The sequence below is a fragment of the Opisthocomus hoazin genome, chromosome 8 (assembly GCF_030867145.1).
Source record: "Opisthocomus hoazin isolate bOpiHoa1 chromosome 8, bOpiHoa1.hap1, whole genome shotgun sequence".
Lineage (NCBI taxonomy): Eukaryota > Metazoa > Chordata > Aves > Opisthocomiformes > Opisthocomidae > Opisthocomus > Opisthocomus hoazin.
In genome coordinates, this window is record NC_134421.1 from 33,812,834 (window position 1) to 33,825,306 (window position 12,473).

Here is a 12,473-nt window from a genome sequence, read left to right on the forward strand (position 1 = left end):
TTATTTTGCGTGAAAACATGTGTACAAAGCCTAAACTTTTATTCTTTCTGCTTCTAAACCGTTTGGAGGTCATCTGCATCCGTTATGGAATCCAGAAAATGTACATTTTAATCTGCATGTATTTTACCTCACAATACTGCTTTTAGTGAGATTCTTTCTCACTCAATAAAAAGGTTACCAAAAAATATTCCCTATGATACCAATTAATGTCACTCCTTAAAGAGACATTTTCAACTTGAAATCTAGTCAGTTGAAAAGAATTAGGAATAGTTTCATCTGCCACTGAGGCTTATGCCAACTTTCTTCATTTTGCACATTTCATGCTTTCATCTTCTCCCCCCTGCTGCTGAATCAGCGACTCACACAAACAATAGAGAAATTCTACAAGGAAAGTAATAGGAACTAGTTACACAAAGTAATGATGTCAAATGCATAAAAAGGAAGAAAACAGAAAAATATTTTATCCTTCAGCTTTCTGTACTGATAATATTAAACATTTCCAGAAATTCCCAGGGCTTTAAAGCTCATTTCAGTGTTGCCCTAAGGCAATGCATGAATCATTTTTCACTATGGAAGCATTACATTCCTTTGCCAGCTCACAGAGACAGTCTGGAGCACAGCAGCAAATCTGACTTGTGTGACTATGCAAAGGTATGTTTACTTACAGTCACTGACTTCAGCAGCTTCATGGTAAGCATGTTAAGCACGTGAACAAGTGTTCACAAGCTTATAAATTCCAGGGATATAAGGGACAGAAGCACGTTCATAAATAAAATTTCTTCAAGTAAAGGACAAAAGTTCTCAAAATGCTATAATCAGTAGTGATCTTCAGTAAAATCAGCAGTCCTAAAAATTTTCCACTGCTGACCCCACATCCAGGTTCATAATCACACTTCTCCAATAGCTCTTCCCTTATGCTTACGACTCCCTCCCTAACTACCATAACCCCCCAGCAGCAACAACACTTACTTGGGCCCTACCAACCGAAACGGAGATGGACCAAGAGCACAGGGCTGCTTCTCCTTCCTGAAAATCCAAACTGTCATAAAAAGAGCCTACCCTGTCTAGAGAATTCCTGTCACTGCTGGTAAGAGAGGATTTCTCAAAGGGGCAGGAGAAATGTAGCCACAGACACCTGCAAGGCTGCAATGTTTTAACCATTCAGTAATTCTCACCCTATTTTCATTTAAATTTTTTCCATCACAGACCCGTTCTGCAAGAAAGCAACAAAATAATTCACAGCATATCATATCAGTTGCTTACCTTAAACTTGTTTCGATGGTTATCTGGGACAGTTTCTTTATCTGGACAGCTACAACAGCTACCCATGACTTCTTTAGAAGACCATGTGATCTCTAAAGGGGAAACAAAAAAACCCCCAAATGATAATTTAGTTGACGTAAAAATAGACTATCATCAACAAAACAACCCAACACAAATTGCTCTCTGAAGTGACAATTCTTCATGAAGAATTTTGCAGTCATAAGTAATAAAAAAATCAACATAAATAGCACAAATATTTTTAAGTGATTAAGTTAGCTTTGGCATTAAGGAGTGGCAATACCAAGCTGTTAAAGTCCTACCAACAATTCATCTTGAGGTTACTACCAAACAGACCCATGTGATTTGTCACCTTAATTCCCATGGTAGCAGCTTGGGGGAAAACAAAAACCAACAACTCACTGGGTGCGACTCTCATCTCTTAAACCAGGGCCTTGACACAAGGCAACCACTTGGCCTCCAGTTCCATCTAACTGAGCCCTCCCCAGCTTCAGCTGCTGCGCACCGCCCCAGCGAGGCCCATGCCAGCCCAGGGCTCTAGGAGGTTACCAAGCCCAGGCAACACAAAACGCCCACCCGGCAATCCCGAAAGGCTGCCCTTGCTTCGGCTGCTCCAGGGCTGGAATGTTCATAGAATCACGTCTCACAGCTTCTCCTCCCTCTACCACCTTGCAGAGGGTGGTAGGTCTTGTATTTCTTAAATACAAGAAAGTCAGAAAAAAGAAAACTTAACCAATTTACATGACCTTTATATTGGATAAGAACTAAAATTTCCACTATACAAATGAAAAGTGGGGTAAAATCATCAAAGAGAGTTAGTAAGTCAACACAAGACATGACATTAAGAATCAAGAAAAAGGAAGACAAAACTGGTTGATGACTCTTCCTGACTAAAGAGGTGGGGGGAAATCAGATGTCACCTTAAGAAAACCAGGACTCCTTTTCTTGACAGTCATTTGTATTAGCATGCAGCAGCAGTATCCAAGTAGCACTTTAGTCTGCTGAGAAATAAGGTGCAAAGAATACAATGAAGAGCAGCTGACTCTTCCCCTCTTCTTGACCAGAAAAACCACTCAAAAGAGATGCTGCTACCCTAGAGACTGTATAAATTTGTATAAATCTGCCACCAAACCCCTACAGAGGTGAAATGCAGAACTTAACAGAAAGGGTAACAACAGGGCTTAGATTAATCCAGTAACAAAGAGGCAGAGCGCCAGACAACACAGGCAAAATCATGGATTTCTCATGTCATTTCTGGCCATAACATGAAAACACGCATCAATTTGACAGAGCTGGAGGTGTGTGTGTGTGTGAAGTTGGTTGCTTGCCTGTACTGTTGCAGAGAGAAACCATGCTACACACAACTCTTTTTTTTGCATGGTGAAGTCTTGAATTTTGTTAATCAGTCCAATCAGTCTCTCAATTACAGCTACTTTTAATAGTCTTCACACATATACCTCATTATTATTTTAACTATTCCATTTTTTTGCTTATGGATTCTGCCTGTTTTGTTTAGAAAGGGAGATACAAGCATTAACACCTATTACTAATTTCCTACCATGGCACTCCACAATGCCTCACTACAGTAATGTTCAGATGTTGGTCTTGTTAGCCTGCTGATGCTACCCTTTTTGTTCTGAGAATTCACTGCTAAAAAGAGCAAGATGTAAAAATAGCTGCCATGCAGATTAACAGTGAATATATACCTTTGCAGGAAAGGTTTTCAAGCTCTGGTCCATGGAGCAGTTACAGCTGCAGATGCTTCTAGCAGCCTTCATGCACAGATGCTTGCACTTAATAAAGCCCAGTCTTAGACCTCCCCACATGTTTTGACAAAGTGGAAACAGAACTAGACAGCACCATGCTGTTATAGTATCATGACTTCCTTTGCATTCAGCGTAAAATAATCGATCAAATCTCCTGGAGGCAGGTGCCAGCACACTTAAACAATATAAAAAATGTTAACTGCAAAGTAGTTTGGGAAAAATCACTACAGTTGCAAGTAGAAATATGCAATATATGAAGATTATGAAATACAGCCACTGTATCTCAAGAACAAATAAGAAAGGGTATGTAAACAATAATCACACAAGCTCATTATTTTGTCTCCGAATATATTCTAATATTATGACTTCAGAAAACCAAGAACTGCAATGCTCCTTCAAAGGAGAGATGTCAACCAAGGCTACAAAGAAATGAAACAGCCAGGGAACTGACAGAATTAAAAATCACTCACCTAGATTTGGCCATTAATATTCCCAGCCTCTGCTGCAGCATCAGGGCTTCTGTCATACTTCAAAGTGTCATGCTGCCTTGTCACAGAACTAATCATTTGACCTAGAACTAGAAGAGTACATAAAAATGTAATTTTTCCTGGTTGTAAGATGCCAGTTAGTAAACTAACAAAAATACATACAATTTAAAAAAAAAATTTGGCAGCATTATGTAAAGTAAGGTCTTCATGGCTAGGATACATCTTAAGTGGAGTTTTAGACAACAGATTGAGATCTTAGAACTTCCCAAGCATTTCAGTGCCTATCTGGGTCTTGGAAAAAAATAATGTGGAGTCCCTTTCTGCAGCGTGGCCTGTCACACTGGGGACTCCACTCATTCTCCAATCACTCCTTACCCAATTTAGTGTGCGGAAATGTCAGATGCGAAGCTCCTGTTATCCTTAGCACATACCAACAAAACGAAGACAGACACAGAAGAACACACACAACTCATTCTGCTGAACTCCCTCTTGCTTATCCTACTGAACATATAAAATGCTGACGTGAATGGTCAACACATCACCCTTTCTCTGCTTCCCTCACGATCTTGCTCCATGACATTAACCATAAATTGCTTGCTTTCACTTCCCCCCCCCCCCCGCTTACTCTCACACTAGCTATCTGCTCACATTTAACACCAAAAGCTCAACTGTTTCCATCAGGCTAACAGTTGGCAGCCTCCATTCTCTGTAAAATTGCCGAACAAGCACTTGATGTTCCCTTTGATGCTGCTTCTTGAACTTGAGAGAAGGTCTAAATTATCAGAAAACTACTTTATTATTAGCCTTTCTTATCGGCTTTTCAGAATATTTGTGCAAACTTGTTTGAGATCATTGCAGCTCTTCTTATCAATGGTGCCACAATTATTTGTATTCATCTGCTGTCCTCTGCCTTGCACCTGTATCAAAAGCATTTTAGGAACCCAAAGCAATCTCCTTTTTTGCACAGTAGCAAGTCAACACCCAAGCTCATCCCAGGTCCATGGTAACAGTTGCAGAACACTCTTACCATGGAGCGATTGTGCAAGAGAACAGCAGAAATACAGTACTGGTAAATGCAAAATAATGCACCTAGCAATGGATCTCTATCTGTTAGGAAAGATCTCCCATGGAGTCACGCAGTTCAGTGAAAACACCAGCTCAATAGCTATCATAAAACAAATGAAACTGAATTGTTCAGAAAGAACTAGAGAGCCAAAACAAAAACACACTCTATTGTATGAATCCACAGTGAACCCACATATGTACTAATGTATGCAACTGGGCCTCCCCCTGTCTAAAAAGATACAGTAAAACCAGAAATATGCTACTAGGACTGCTCAGCCTGGAAAAAGTGACCACACAGGACAGAACAGATGAGTGCAGAATTATAGGTGACGTGGAGAAGATAAATAAAGCGCAACTATTTTCCAAATGCAAGCATTAGGGAGCAGCAGTCGACATTATTAAGGGGCAGGTTCAAAAAACAAACTACGCCAAAGTACTTTTTGCACATAGTATGTAGTTGAACTTTGTCATCTACAACATCTTGTGGGGATGAGTTCCAAAAATTTAAAGATTCAGAAAGTAATTGGTCAAATGCAAGCTCCATGAAGAGCTTTTAAACTCACATCTGGCTCAAAAATCTCTAAGCTGCAGATATTTAGAAGGGTCTTCAGGAATGATGATGCAGCGCTCCTCCTTACTATTCCCTTCCCTATACATTTACTATTGGCTGTCAGAATTTACTATTTACAATCAGAAGGGGGATACTGGACAAACCGATACTTCAAGTCTGACCCAGTAAAGCCATTCTAGTTAACATAAAAGGATGACACGGGCTCAGCATAAATTTTTGAGTGCACTGCTATAAGACATTAAAATAAAAGGAAATAACTAACAACTTGTATTTAACGTGAAACTAAAACGTACATTTCAAAGGTACACAAGGATAAACTTATTGAACAGCTTGATAGATGCACGCTTTTGCGTGCATGCACATACTAAACATAAAGATTCTCGGCTGTGCGTAAGTGGTATTTAGTATCTGGAACTTGCAGCAAGTCACATACCTTTCCTCTAATTTATTTGCCCTTTAGCCATAAGCTTTCTTGATGATGGACAAAATTGTACACAGCTGTACTGAAGACCTATCCCTCTGCAACACACACAGGTTCTGGTTCTGTGATGGCCTGACCCAATCTAGCTGGTATTATTTAACGATGTTTTTTGGTCAGGTTAGATTTTTGTTGGCTTAGCACACCAAACCAGCTCGGCAGAAAGTCCAGCAAGTGCCAGAGCCAGCTGGGGACAGAATCACAGCCTTAATCACCTCTGCCCAGTTTTCAAAAAACTTAGCCCCTTCGCTAACTACTGAGATTTACTTAGTTTACCAGATTCCCTGGATGGGGAAAAGGAAAGAGGGAGCAGAAAGCTTGACCCACCCACTCTAGTGGAATCTTACACGTAGTCATTAGAAAAATAATAAAAAATTTTCACAGGCAAGCTATACTAATCCAGGTGTGTTTGCACTGGTATTTACCCTGATATTTTTCTAGCAAAGTTTTAAAGCCTTCACATGGTTTGGCTACCAAAAGTGGACTGGCCTGTTTCAGTTACCTAAGAATAATTCTTAAATGATCTAAACAGAGTTTTTAATGGAGAAAAGAAAGCACACATTTACAGCACCTAACTTCTTTTAAATGTAAAGCAGTAACAAAATTCTCCAAGCAGTTGTTTCCAATTACAAGTTGGCTATTCACTCTGTTTGGGATTTTCTTAAATCTTCCCAGATTGCAAAATATTTACCCAAACTTAAACATTTAAGGAGAAGCAGACATTTTCACAGTCACAACCCTAAAAGTTAATCTTTTCAGTTATGTCTACAATGTCAAATTTAGGAGCTGTAATTCCCCGTTCATGAAGCATCAGTGGTGGCTGGGTGCAGTCATGCAAGGAGGGGGAAGGGGATGGAGAGAGTTTTCTGCTTCTCCCTAACACACTCATTACTGCACTGCAAGGTAAAAATCCCAGGCAAGATGAACAAGGACCAGCGCTTATCTAAACCTTGTTAACAGGAGTGAAAGTTAGGAGCTGCCATAACTTCAGTAAGATTTATTACTTGGCTTTGTAAAGTAAAACATATCTCTTTCCCTCATAGACTAAGCAGCGGCAACAAGTTATGCTAACCTCTCAAAAGACAAGTAGATCCTTTTTTTTTAAAAAAAAAAAAAAGCCTCAAAAGCGTGCAGAAATTCTAACATTTGCAATTCTGCAGTCTCCTCAGGGGGAATGGTCTGAACAACACGTGCATACCCCCTGGGTAAGAAGACCCCATGAGGAAGCTGTCATCGTACTCCTCCTTTTGCTCATGGTAACTGGTTGCCCCATTAAAGTCAGCTCACAGTTGCAAGGCCAACCTAAAAAGTGGCACTCGCTTAGTTCTGCACTCTCTGGTTGCAGCAAACATTAACTTTGGGAGATATTTTCTGTATGCATCAATTCCTAGCACACACCTTTTAAAATTCAGGGAGGGAAAAGCCCCAACCCATAGCACACCTCAGAAGAGCTAGGGAGAAGCAAAGGTGCCTTGTCTGCAAACCGATCTTTTGCACATATTCTTTACAAATGAAAAAATGGCCCTTCAAACCACTGGCTGCCACAATGCTAGATCCTCTGTACGTCTTTCTCTCAGACCTATGAGTAGAGAGCAGAAAATATAACTAAAAGTACATTTACCATAATTTTAAGGTGGTTTATTAACCACAAAATTGTAGGGTTTTTTCTCTTAAAAAAAATGACTAGGGCTTTTTCCTACTTCAGAAATTTTAATATCTAAGAAAGCCCAATGAATACAATGGAGTAACTGGGGAAAGGTGCCTGTGTACAGGTTGTTAGCACTCAGGCTGACAAGCACTTGAACCTATTCATTCACATATTATGAAGCACTTGATATTTTGATCACAGCTAGGTGATATAAACACACACTTATACTGTCATTTTTTGCCTATAATGTTCTAAATTGCCCAATTTAGAAGACTGCATCTACTTTTATATCTAAAGTGTCAGCATCGACCATTTTCAGACTGTTTCTTGTTTGGCCGATGCTATTTAAAGCAAAAAATAAAAGGACATAATCCAAACCACCAGAACACTGAACTCCTCTGCACTTCTATTTCCTACTCTTATTTAAAATATTTGCTTAAAAAGATAGAATAAAAAGAAGTATTACCAAACCCTCTACATTTAGCATCAATTTCTGTGGAAATAAAGTGGTTATGATAAAAAACAAACCAACAGAAATGCTGCAAGTTTTGGAGGTATATTAAAATTTCAAACTCGTTGACAGATGGGTAAATCAAAATCAGGAGTATTTGACCTTTTTCATTCATTTCTTTAAACAATTCTATTTAGCACAGTGACTACAATAATATTTTTCAAACTGTTAAGTATTTTTAAAACCTGAAACTGCCTGGCACTTCAGATTTGTCTTTAATAACAATGCAAGCATGTAACCTTCATAGTTTAAACTCTGCCACTTCCTAAAATACATTTCTCAAAATGGGTTCCGTAACCATTGTAAAGTGTTAGCCATGGTTTACTTAAACTTGAAATGTCAGCCACTGTGCTTTACACCAGCACTGCAATTAATCATTACAATTCAGAAAGTTCAAAAATTAAGTCCATTTAAATCTTTTTCAGCTGCACCACCACTATAACACTTGAGTATTTCAGAACTACACAATTGGGTTCTGGAAGCTCTTTACTACCAAAGAATGAACAAAAAGACTATATTCAACTTGAAGTTTTATTAACACACTCTTTAAACACAACTTACGTAAATAGTTTCAACACTTGTTTCTTTCTTATCTTTAATGCTCAGATCAATGAAGTAAATAAACAAAAAAATGGAAATGAGTTGTACTTGACAGCTTCAGGAGAAGTTTTTTAAAGAGAAAAGACCAATACTTGGGAGAAGGGTGGAGGGAACAGACAATGTTATGGTTGTCATCTGTACCAAGGCTAGAAAGGTTTCAATATCATAGCTGTCTCCTGTGAAATAAATTCAAGTTATTGCCTTGGGGACAATGAGAATGACAAATGTTTATTTACTTTTAAAAAACAAGTTCTAAGCTATTTTCAAATTAACTTTTTCAAATTGTTCTTTTAGCTCAGTTGTGTTTAATAGCTCTTTTCAATTTAATGTTACCTAACATTGACAAAGCAAGAGACTAACCATTTACTTTCCATCCCATTTGGGGTCCTCTTTAAAAGTTAAAGTTATTTGGGAACATGAGATACATGTATGAAAAGATGACTCTTACTTAAAAAAATAACTATTCTGATGAAACCAGTGTTTGTGGGAGTAAGAAAATTTAGAAGTGGCTGGCATGTTTTTATTCCTAAATTCTTAAAACTTTGAAAGAACAGACTCTACAAGCTATAACAAACTCAAATTGTGCCATGTTTTAATTTACATGTACCATGTAAAAGACACTTTAGCACAAAAGGAAAAATTTTTAACTTGGACGTGACTCTCCATCCTAGGGTCATCAATGTTGGGCACTTTTAATCATGAAGCATTCTCATCTCAAGAACCACTGGCAACAGCCCACACAACAGGTTTACTTCAATACCTAACAAAAATGGTATCTTTCACAGAAACCTCTATCTTTGTAAAATGGAGCACGTTTGGTTGAGAGCCAAATTTCATCCTCCTGTTTGATAGCCATAACAGCAGTAGGGACCAGACCTCCTAGGAAAATCAGGAGGCTCCTGGGAAGCCTTCCTGAAGCCTTTATGATCATCTTGTTGTAGGCCTAAGCTATCTGCCAGACTGGAGCCACGTTTTCCTGCGACATAATTGAACCTCTCTACATAAACTGTAGCACAGGCAAGCTACGAACGGTTTTTTTGTTCCTTGATGCCTGTTGCGTGAGCCTGTTTGAAGTGGGAGAGCTTGAGGATGCCCCTCCTTAACCTCCTCTCAGGTAAGAGGATGCAGCCTCAAACTACAAACTACAGAAGCCAAGTAGGAGAAAACAATTTTTTTTTTCCTGAAAACCCATAAATTCTCCACTAAGAGACATCAAGTCTTTTGTATTTGCAGCTTAAAGGCAGAATTAGCTCTCCACAAAGGACTGTCCCAAGCCCAGAAAGGGCTCTTTCTCCTCATGCCTTGGAGTTCAGGAATTATCAGAAGTGATGGCAATGGCAATTTGTATTTATACAAAAAAATGCACAACTTGTTTAGTATTAAGTAGAACTCCCCTTTCTCCCTTCCTCCAAGCATGTTAATGTTGTCACCTATTAGAACACTCCTTAAAAAATCAACATTATTCTTTCTCCTCAGAACTATTACTTGAGATAGTTATCACTTAAAATACTTTGCGCAGGAACAGACCCACCACATTTCTAGATTTTGCCTCTTACAGACCCATTTTTTTTTCCTACCTCACCTGGGATAAAAAAATAAAAGTAAATTCTTTACCTCAAGTGGAAAGGTGCAAAGGATAACCTAGGGAGCATGGAGGAAAGATTTTTATTATTTAAGTAGACACCAGATTAATCCTGTATTTTAGGTCACTAACCTCAACGTTGTCAATCAAAGACTGACCTCTTTCCATTTAGTGTACAAGAAAGAGTCCAAATTTTGATAATCTAAATTGCATCCAAGCTAGACAGTAGGGATAGACACCACAAAATTTTCTAGGTAACTGAACACACTAAATAAGAAAAAATAACTTTGTCAGTTTCCTCTCAAAGTTCAAAATTCATGGCCCTCAAGAGTTTGGCTGTTTAAATGTAAACAGGGATTCAGGGAAGCAGCACCCCCAATTCAGAGCGGGTGTTACAGCGACCACCAGCACACCTGCCCGGCACGTGCTGATGTGACTGATCTCACACAAAATACTTGTTAACAGAGGTGACCTGTGCAAAACACAAAAACTCATTTCATTACAGTGGGATAAGTAGCTTCTCACAGGAATGTTACAGCTGTCTTAACCCCAATTTCTTTTAAAATAGAAGTTTTTTTGTAATCTTTTTTATGGCTTTCAGTATATGGAAACAAAATCACTGTCAAACATTTACAGATACAAACCACCCTGCACCCTACTTTTTATGTTTCTCCCTCCTCATTTTTCCCTTAAGGACCTATTTTTCCTTATAAACTTTTTACAGAATAATACTAAATATTTACTAATAACATATTTATAAATATTCTATAATATTTATCTGGTTTATTTCAGATTTGACATCCTTCATGTTTTGTCATTTCCACCCTTGCATACCATGTTAAATATTGCTTGATAATTGATTACAATTGGGGTATTTAGATTTGTTCAGTGAATTTTAACCCTGCAAAAAAAAAAAAAAAGCAGCAAGGATGGGATGCAATTTATAAAGCAGCCTGTCTTTCTAGATCCTTCATGAAGAATACTGAGGACATAATATGTCAAACGCAAAACATGCTTTAAGAGATGCTGCATGAATTATGGATTAAATCCTCTATTTAAAAATTCACCCCAAACAGCAAAATTTGCATTACCTTTACCAGCTTGAAATATTCTTATGATAGAACCTGAAGCTTACCTACTTGATTCCTTCAAATGCTAGCAACTCCGGTTTTCTGTTCTTAGGTTTGCCCTGTGATGAGCCACACAGCACAGAACCTGCCCCTCCCTGAAGCTCACTCCAGTATATCCTTCTCTTCTAAACTCTCACAATTGGAAATACCTGAAGAAAGCACAGCCAAATCCCTATGGATACATTACGATAAGTAATTTTCTCAGCTCAGAGTTTCTGAGCACTGTTGATGCTAATAGTTATTCTACAGCATGGAATAACTTCACCTGGATACTGTCACCTCAAAGATTAAGTACAAACTGAGAGTATAAATCTGAGCGTTTCAGGCTACACATAGACACTTTCTAAGGAACTCCTTACATCCTCTGCTCGTTAACCAGAGCTGCCACTACAGCCCCACAAAACAAATTCTGGATGAAAATGGAATTCCTACAGGCACTTGAGACAGCAAACAGACTAACAAACAGAGGAACTAACTTACCACGCAAGAAAAGTGTTACTGAGTAAAATAATGATTGTTTTATTGCCATGTTACTCCTTCCAGAAAATAGGTGAAGGCGGCTGGAACGGTGCTGCAATCAGTCCTTGAGTTTTGCTGGTAGCCAAATGCTGCCCATTTTGTAACTGGCTAATACAACGGATTAAATGGATAGCCTACTCCTGTGATGTGGCAAATCCTGCATCTTTAGAGCAGTGATGTAATCCATGGTGGCAAATTCTATATGATTTAAGAATCCTGGTATCCTACTTAGGACTTAAAATAGCCCATACTTTGACCTTCTATTTATTTTGGCTAGCATATCTTCACTACCATGAAGCCAAGTTCTTTCAACTGGAAAACAAAACTTAGGTTTCTGGAACACAGGACTCCCACGTACCAGACCTCACATGCACATAAGAGATGTAGCACCAAAATAAAGCATTTGCCCTGAACTAGTAATTACTGAATGTGGTCAGCTCCAGCAGCGTCCTTCCCCCAACAGTCACAAAAAGGACCTCCTCACTTTATAATGGGGGGGGGGGGGGGGGGGGGGGCAGATTTCTGTACATCAGCAAAGACTGACTAACTCACTTTAATGTTTGGAGACAGAACAAATGTAAGAGGTGCCAGAGCTGGAATGTTCTCCCGTGAAAACACAGGGGTTTAAAGCGATACCAGTGTTCAGCAGAACAGGAAGAAACCCCTGAGAAATACAGCAAAAGGGGCATGAAATGTTCTCCTTGCCTGCCCATGCGTGCCGCTATCCTTCAAATCAATTCTTCTTCTTTTAGGTGTCCTGGCAGGTCCTTGCCTTGCACAGTCTGACAAACAACGACCTAACAGCAATTCACCCCCAAACAGCAAATGCTTTCC

At 38.9% G+C, this 12,473-nt stretch overlaps 1 protein-coding gene across 4 annotated transcripts in view; it reads right to left on the bottom strand.

Annotated features, from left to right (window-relative positions):
- FRS2 (fibroblast growth factor receptor substrate 2) overlaps positions 1 to 12,473 on the bottom strand; it is a 53,924-nt gene that overhangs the window by 11,689 nt on the left and 29,762 nt on the right. For 2 of the 4 annotated variants that reach the window (XM_075429172.1, XM_075429175.1), the window contains exons 2-4: positions 3,518 to 3,624; positions 2,202 to 2,279; positions 1,264 to 1,355 (exon numbers count right to left, since the gene is read on the bottom strand). In XM_075429172.1, coding sequence (XP_075285287.1) covers positions 1,264 to 1,329 — 66 coding nt within the window. In that variant the 5' untranslated portion in view covers positions 1,330 to 1,355; positions 2,202 to 2,279; positions 3,518 to 3,624. Of the gene's footprint in view, positions 1 to 1,263; positions 1,356 to 2,201; positions 2,283 to 3,517; positions 3,625 to 12,473 lie in introns of all 4 variants that reach the window. The other 2 variants (XM_075429173.1, XM_075429174.1) reach the window with 2 other exon arrangements.